Here is a 7,663-nt window from a genome sequence, read left to right on the forward strand (position 1 = left end):
TTCTTTACCAGAACCTGAAGGTATCAGCCTCATCTCCACTGTTGTCAGTTTGGCGGTTTCAGACTGAGTGGACTAATTCTTCATTCACTTTCGATCTTGTATACGAAGGAAATTTGTTGATGAACGACATGGAAATTGATCCCATATCGGGTTGATGTCAGTGACGTGGGTTCTGTACATGTTCGGCCAGTGATGATACCTTGCCGGTTCTCTCTCTGCGCCTCGCCGGCTCCGCCCGCCGCCCTGCTCCGCCTGCTGCCTCTTAATTGAGGTATTTTTGATATGAATTGTAATTTGTTGTTTAGTAATTGCTAATACTTAGTTATCTGTTATCTATTTGTTATTGTTAATCGTGGGAATGTTTAGTTGAGTTAGGATTTGTTGAAAATCGATTTGTTTGCTGTTAATTCTTAGTTGTTACTACTTGATATTTTGTTGCACGATTCCTATTCCCTTCAAAACCAAAAAGTAAAAGACTCCATTAATCTCAAAATAGAAAAAGAGAAAGAGAGGAAGAGACAAACTGCAATACTCTTTTTGGTTCTCTTTTTAAGGATTAGACTATGTGGGAAAAGGCATGTACAATACCACTTTCAAGAACATTATCATAATTTAGATCAAAACCATCTTCAAAAACAAGAAACCTGGCTCGATCTCTCTTTGATTCTATCATCTTTTATACTTGCATCATGCCGATTTTCTATCATTAATTGAAAGATTATAGTTTGAAGACAGATCATAGTTAAAGGAAAACTATGATCAAGAACAAGAAAACTCTAGCAAACGATCAACTTTGTATGCATAAAAATTAAAAAGTATTGAACCCTAGAAGGAATGTAAAATGATGCTTGGGGTTTGCAGAAATGGAAGATGAGAGATGAACTGAATTGAGAATAAGTTGTTTATTATTTGTTTATATTATGTATTACATTGTATATATGTATCTAATATTTTATTATATCATATATAACACTAGATTTACGTATAGGTAATTATTGGGAAGCTTCACAAGGATTTATCCTGCCACAGACACTGCATTCCTTATCAGTGTTGACTATCCAATTAGTCAACTGATGAAGCATTTAGACTTAATTCAGGTGACATATTCTTATACTTCAAAGACTCCTTATCTTTTTTGTTCATACTGTGATTCTAGATTCCCAATTCTATAATTCTGTAACTTGCTTTTAGATATAAATTTATAGTCTCCATTCGATAGCTTATCAACTTAAAATTAGGATTTGTTAGGTTTGAAGGAACGGAATAGGAATGGAATAGACAGAGTAATTGAAAAAAGCAAGGTGATGGAATTAATTATATTACAAAACCTCATCCATTCCATGTTAAAATTAAAAAAAAAAAACAGAAGGGATGGAATCACATTCTTTCAAGAATATTTTTCATTCCAATTCCAATGGAATCGACGATTCCGATTCCATCATACCAAACACTACCTAAATCATTAAAACGACAAGGGAAAGTATAAAAGTAAATATATCCGGATATAACGATACTTTTTTTTGATTTCCAGATGGAACAAGTCTCTCCTAATAGCAAGCATCAAAACAGTGAAAAACCGGAATTGGAATCCGAAAATGGGAAAAAGGAATTCGTTGCCCCATGTGTAGGAATGGAATTCGAATCCTACGATGACGCATACAATTACTACAATTGTTATGCTCGAGAAGCAGGATTTCGCGTACGTGTAAAAAACTCATGGTTTAAAAGAAATAGCAGAGAAAAATATGGAGCAGTTTTATGTTGTAGTAGTCAAGGCTTTAAAAGAATAAAAGATGTCAATCGTTTAAGAAAAGAAACAAGAACCGGTTGTCCAGCAATGGTCAGAATGAGATTAGTAGATTCCAGAAGGTGGCGAATTCTCGAAGTTACCCTCGATCATAACCATTTACTTGGCACCAAATCTTTCAAATCCTTCAAGAAATCCGGCATTTGTGGAACAAAAAATACTATTCAATCAGATTCCGAAGGGCAAACGCAAACAGTAAAATTATATCGTGCGCTTGTGATTGACTCCGGGGGTAATAACGGAATTTCACATGAAACGGGTCGGGAATTGGGATCGGGATCGGGGCCCGTACCTGATTTTCATCCGGATCGATTGAATTTAAAGAAAGGCGATTCGCAAGCGATTTATAATTACATCTGTCGGATGCAGTTGACAAACCCTAATTTCTTTTACTTGATGGATGTTAACGACGAAGGGCGTTTAAGGAACATGATTTGGTTAGACGCCACGTGTCGCGCTGCGATTGGGTATTTTTCCGATGTGGTTTATTTCGACACGAGTTACTTGTCGAGTAAGTACGAGGTCCCGCTCGTGACATTTGTCGGAATGAATCATCATTGTCAAACGGTGTTGCTAGGTTGCGGGTTGCTTTCGGGAGGGACAAAAGAGTCTTTTTCATGGGTTTTGAAAGCATGGTTGACTTTGACCACCACATCGGGACGGGTCCCACAAACAATAGTGACCGACCGGTGTCGGGTTTTACAAAGTGTTGTTTCCGAGGTGTTCCCGAAAACCCACCACCGGTTTAGTCTGCTTCACATCATGAAGAAAGTTCCGGAAAAATTAGGGGGGTTAAGAAACTACGATGCTATTAAAAAAGTATTGATGAAAACCGCTTACGAGACGTTAAAACCGTATGATTTTGAAACCTCGTGGGGTTTCATGATCCAACGGTTTGGAATCGGGGACCACGAATGGCTCCGATCTTTATACGAAGATCGGGCCTGGTGGGCCCCGGTATATCTAAAGGACACATCGTTCGCCGGAATATCTTCTGGCGACACGCTGTGTCCTGTATTTGATAAATACATTCACAAACAAACGCCGCTAAAAGAATTTCTCGATAAATACGAACTCGCGCTACAAAAAAAGCACAAAGAAGAAGCAAACGCTGACATGGAATCGAGAAATGTGTCCCCGGTTTTAAAAACGAGATGTTCGTTTGAGTTGCAGTTATCGAAGATTTACACGAGGGAAATTTTTAAGAAATTTCAAGTGGAAGTTGAGGAGATGTATTCGTGTTTTAGTACCACACAAGTGCATGTTGATGGCGCGGTTGTAATTTTTTTGGTGAAAGAGCGTGTTTTGGTGGATGGAAGTCGGCGGGAGATTAAGGATTACGAGGTTTTGTATAATAGAGGAGCGGTTGATGTTCGATGTATTTGCAGTTGTTTTAATTTTAATGGTTATTTATGTAGGCATGCTTTATGTGTGCTTAATTTTAATGGGGTCGAGGAGATTCCTTCCAAGTATATTTTATCGAGATGGAAGAGGGACTATAAACGTTTATATGTTCCGGATTATGATGCTGCTGGATGTAATACTGTTACTGGTACTGATGCTGTGCAAGGGTTTACTCAGTTGTATAGAAGCGCGTTGCAAGTAGTGGAGGAAGGTGTTATTTCTTTGGATCATTATAAGGTTGCTTTGGAGACATTTGGAGAGTGTTTAAGTAGAGTTCATAATATTGAAGATAAACATGAATAGAATTTATGTTGGTTTTTTTTTTTTTTGGTTGAGGGGTGTTTTTGCCCATTCTTGTGCATATTTACTTTCTATTCGCTTATGCTTGGTATAAAATGTTCGATTCATGGGACTTTTTACATTTGCATGTACATGTACATATTGTAATAATTCGTCCCATCTGGATTGAAAATATATACACATATATAGTTGACTACTGTTTTCTAGTCAACGTTGTGGAATATTCCGTTTACTTTTTCTTGGCCATATGGTGACACCAAACGGAAGGTTTATAGGGTATAAGAAACGAGGTCTTAAGTGTAAATTTCTAAACATTGAGGGTGTAAATTGGCATACCGGAAAGTTTTTAACATTTCTTTTTTCTCTCCAGTAGGACGCGGGACATTTTCCCTCCAATCTCTCATCGCCATTTTTGGTCTCGTCAAGCTAAAGGTACTCTGTCTCTCTCTATCTCTAACTCATATCCATCAAAGAATCATTACTGAAGTGTGAAATGAAGTTCAAGGCATTTCTCACCGATCATGGAGTTAACCTTCTGGAGAAGAGATTCCTTCAAGCCCTAGACAAAATGGGGAAGACATGCCATCTTTACCTAACGAAAGATCACGCTATTTTCCTCCACAATCTTCTCAACGGAGATGGAATCCAATCAATTGCTCAGTTCCGAAAAGAAGCCCTTTTCGAAGACTATCGAATCTCAAGCCAAAACGACGATCGCATCGCCTTCACCATCGACCTCTCGCTCCTCCACCGGGCCCTCCGCAGCATCGTCACCATTTACACAGAATTTGGAGGTTCCCACAGTTGCCCTACTGTCAATCGCCTTCAAATCAAGTTAGTAAAGAAACTACCTCCTCATTCACAGCAACCGATGCCGTTTCTCACTTTCGAAACCAAGGGCTACAAATCCGCTGTTATCCAAGACGTTCCGATCTCCAAACCGTTATCCAGATCTGATGTTCTCGAACTCCAAGCCGCGCTAGACATGGCGCAAGATCTGCCTCAAACCCTAGTTCAAGTTCCTGACATGAATCAACTACAAAACTTTGTGGATCGGATGAAGAATGTCGGTGATGTGCTAAATGTTTCCATAAGCAAATCCGGCGACCTCCATTTGCAAATCTCGACTACTTTGGTCACACTTGGAGCAGAGTTCAGGAAACTGGTGGTCATCGGAGAGCAGGCGGCGGTTCCAGCCGGAGATGATAATCTGAGTGCTCAGACACGTTCGCGGAGGGCAATTGAGAGGGGGGATGCGTTGAATGTTCAAGTAAGCGTGAAACATTTCTTCAAGTCTCTTCAATGTCACTTGGCGAAACCAGATTCTGCTTTCTATGGGATTGGGGAACAGGGTTCTTGCTTGACAGTGGTGTTCCAGTTTTTCATACCAGGTACCCGTCAAACAGATAAATCTATCAGTCTCCATTGTCGTCTTCCTGTGCTTGACCCTGGTACCAATTAAGGCCTTTAACGGCTATTTACAGTATACATTATTTTTAAGTTATATGCCTTGCCTTCTTCTTATGGCTTTGTTGGCTTTTCCTTGAATTAGGTGGATTAAGTGTTAGACAATTGATAGTGAAATGAATTTGTGAATATTTTCAGTTTTTAAATTCCAACACTTATAATTTGGCCATTTGCATTAAAAGTTGGGTGATTTATGCTAAATGGTAACCAGATGTTACACCTGAGTAGGTCACTTCAACTTTTTAAAAAAAGGTTTAGGTATATTAAGTTTGAATTTTGCTTCATTGTTGTGATTTTTCTCTATTTAATCACTTTCGTATCTTCTCAAGTATTATTGCTTTGGCTTTAAATATTTGGAAGTCTATACATTTGAATTGCTAATTACCTTATATGAACTTTTTTCTACAATTTTTTACAACAATTCTAAACTCTTTTATATATATTTTTTATACTTTCATACAACCTTTTTAAGCAAAAGTAATTCTAAATGTTACAGCAGGTGCAAAAACAGAAAGCAAAGATCTATCTATCTATCTTCCATCTGCATGTAATTATGCACAGCTAAGAAAGCAAAACATGACCATAACATCTAACTCATCGTCCTTTGATTAAGAGCTACTATATGAAGAATATGACATTATAACACTTCATCTGCGAAATAAATCATTAATATTTAATTTTCGTCAAGTAAAATAACATATGAAGTTCATACATAATACATAAAATACACCAAATTCAAACACCACATAAACTAGTGCAATAAGTGGTATAAAGTTTCATATGACATCCCTAAATTATAATATAACTATTTATCGAAACTATCAAGCCAATCTTTCCTCATATTCTAAGACATCTTTAAGGTCGGACGGAGTCGTCGGAAAAGGTAAGGGCAGGACCAGGGGTACCGCCGGGAAACGATAATGCAGGCCATGGGTTCAGCGATTTCATTGTCTTTAAGTGGGTTGGTGAACCGGTGTCTAGGCGGCAGAATTGTTTTGTTCTTCTTGAACAATTATATGCTTTATGCATGTATGTACCTTTTCAGCCATTTAAAGAAGAGTCCTTGCACACTTACACTCTTGAATGCATGATTTTAGAGTGACTTTGACTTTGACTACATTAATAATATGATTTCTTTTTTATTATTTATTTATTTTTTGTTTTATAAATTTATTTAATTTATGGTTTTGTAGTGTTTTTCCATATTACATTAAGAAAAATACACAATTCATTCATTTATTTTTAAATGAAAAAGGGTTATGTTTTATTTTATTTTATATTTTCTAAAATAAATAAATAAATTTATCGTTTATTTTAATACTTATATTGAATTGTCCATTTTCTCATTTAATATTAATAAAGATTACTGCACATTTTCCTCATTTAATTGTTATAAATTACTTTGCCTCTTTTGACCAATCCATGAGGTTTTTATTTTTTTTAAAAAAAAATTCACTGTATAAGATTCCATGCAATATTAAATTTATAAAAACACAATTCACTTATTTGTAGTGTGTTTTGTTTGGAAATTTTATACAAATCGGTTCAATTTCTTCGGTTACATTCAATGGATTCAATGGATTCTTGAGTCAAAGATACACAAATCGGTTCTAGCCAAAGACACAAAGCCACACAAGGAGGTTCAAGTCAAGATATTCCAATTTTCTCAAGATTTTCAAAATCTAAACTATCAGCAATATCAAAACTACAAAAACTATCAACAAAACCAAAACTACCAACAACAATATTTTTTTGGTGCAACAATCTTACAACACATTTAGGCTTCCAAAAGAAAATCAGAGTTATAATCCATGAAATCAATTTTCTCAAAGGGTTCCAGAAACCTAATGCTAATTTTCTCAACCCGAGAATTTCCAGTTTCGTGATGCTGAGAATGAAGAATCTAACAGTTCTAGTGACGACCCGACTCCCAAAATAAACGAAGAAGAAACCAGTGAGGAGTTGCTGAGAAAAAACGCAACTATACACACCGCCAGAAGAGGAAGAATTGGGTGGAACGCGAAGAGTTGGCTTTCGCTAGGGTATATGTTGATGTTTCTAAAGATAAACAATACGGAAATCAACAAAGGTTCAATACATTTTGGGAGAGGGTTCTAGAGCATTTTAGTGTTCAAATGGGAGGTTCAGATCGATCACGACACTAAGTAAACTTAAAATGGAAAGACCTCTAAAAGAAATGTAATGTTTTCAAAGGCATCTATAACCGTAAGATGAACAGTGTTGCTAGCGGGAGATCTGAGGTTGATGTTTTACAATCTTCACAAAGCGAGAGTATCGGAGGACTATTAACCAAAAAGATTTTCCTCATCAACAAGTTTGGGAGTGGTTGAAAGACAATGCGAAATGGGCATTTGTTACAAAAGCGGGTGAAGACTTCCCACCCCCTTCTTCAAAACAAACAATAGCATCTTCATCCAACGCCTACACATCATCATCGGATCCACAATATCCTCATGGACCCCCCCCCCCCCAAAACAGTCGTTTAGTGTTGAAGACTCACCGCCTCAGAGAAAAAGAAAAGGAAAGAAAGTGGTATCAACATCATCATCAGAAAATGAAAATTTGATCTTGTCAAACAAATAGCCAGCATCAAGACTGCAACCGAAACAAAGGCGGAACAGAGACAACGGTACCGGGAACAAAAATTGCTCATTCTCGAAGCTG

General features: G+C 37.1%; 2 protein-coding genes across 4 annotated transcripts; both read left to right on the forward strand.

Moving 5' to 3' along the window:
* The first annotated feature begins 243 nt into the window (after positions 1-243).
* LOC145042706 (protein FAR1-RELATED SEQUENCE 6-like) lies at positions 244-3,593 on the forward strand. Of its 2 annotated transcripts, XM_078991168.1 has the most exons (4): positions 244-271; positions 989-1,097; positions 1,249-1,301; positions 1,532-3,593. In XM_078991168.1, exon 4 carries the CDS (start codon positions 1,532-1,534, stop codon positions 3,512-3,514), a length of 1,983 nt encoding a protein of 660 aa, XP_078847294.1. In that variant the 5' UTR covers positions 244-271; positions 989-1,097; positions 1,249-1,301; the 3' UTR covers positions 3,515-3,593. The 2 variants fall into 2 exon arrangements, with proteins under 2 accessions (XP_078847294.1, XP_078847293.1); XM_078991167.1 differs by lacking the exons at positions 244-271; positions 1,249-1,301 and having other exon boundaries at positions 995-1,097.
* Positions 998-5,132, forward strand: LOC145042707 (Hus1-like protein). 2 transcript variants are annotated; one of them, XM_078991169.1, is made up of 2 exons: positions 998-1,097; positions 3,882-5,132. In XM_078991169.1, the coding sequence occupies exon 2, from the start codon at positions 4,005-4,007 to the stop codon at positions 4,971-4,973; it is 969 nt and encodes a 322-aa protein (XP_078847295.1). In that variant the 5' UTR covers positions 998-1,097; positions 3,882-4,004; the 3' UTR covers positions 4,974-5,132. The 2 variants fall into 2 exon arrangements, with proteins under 2 accessions (XP_078847295.1, XP_078847296.1); XM_078991170.1 differs by lacking the exon at positions 998-1,097 and having other exon boundaries at positions 3,784-3,943; positions 4,011-5,132.
* The last annotated feature ends 2,531 nt before the right edge of the window (positions 5,133-7,663 follow it).

The sequence above is a fragment of the Lactuca saligna genome, chromosome 4 (assembly GCF_052625555.1).
Source record: "Lactuca saligna cultivar CGN05327 chromosome 4, ASM5262555v1, whole genome shotgun sequence".
NCBI lineage: Eukaryota > Viridiplantae > Streptophyta > Magnoliopsida > Asterales > Asteraceae > Lactuca > Lactuca saligna.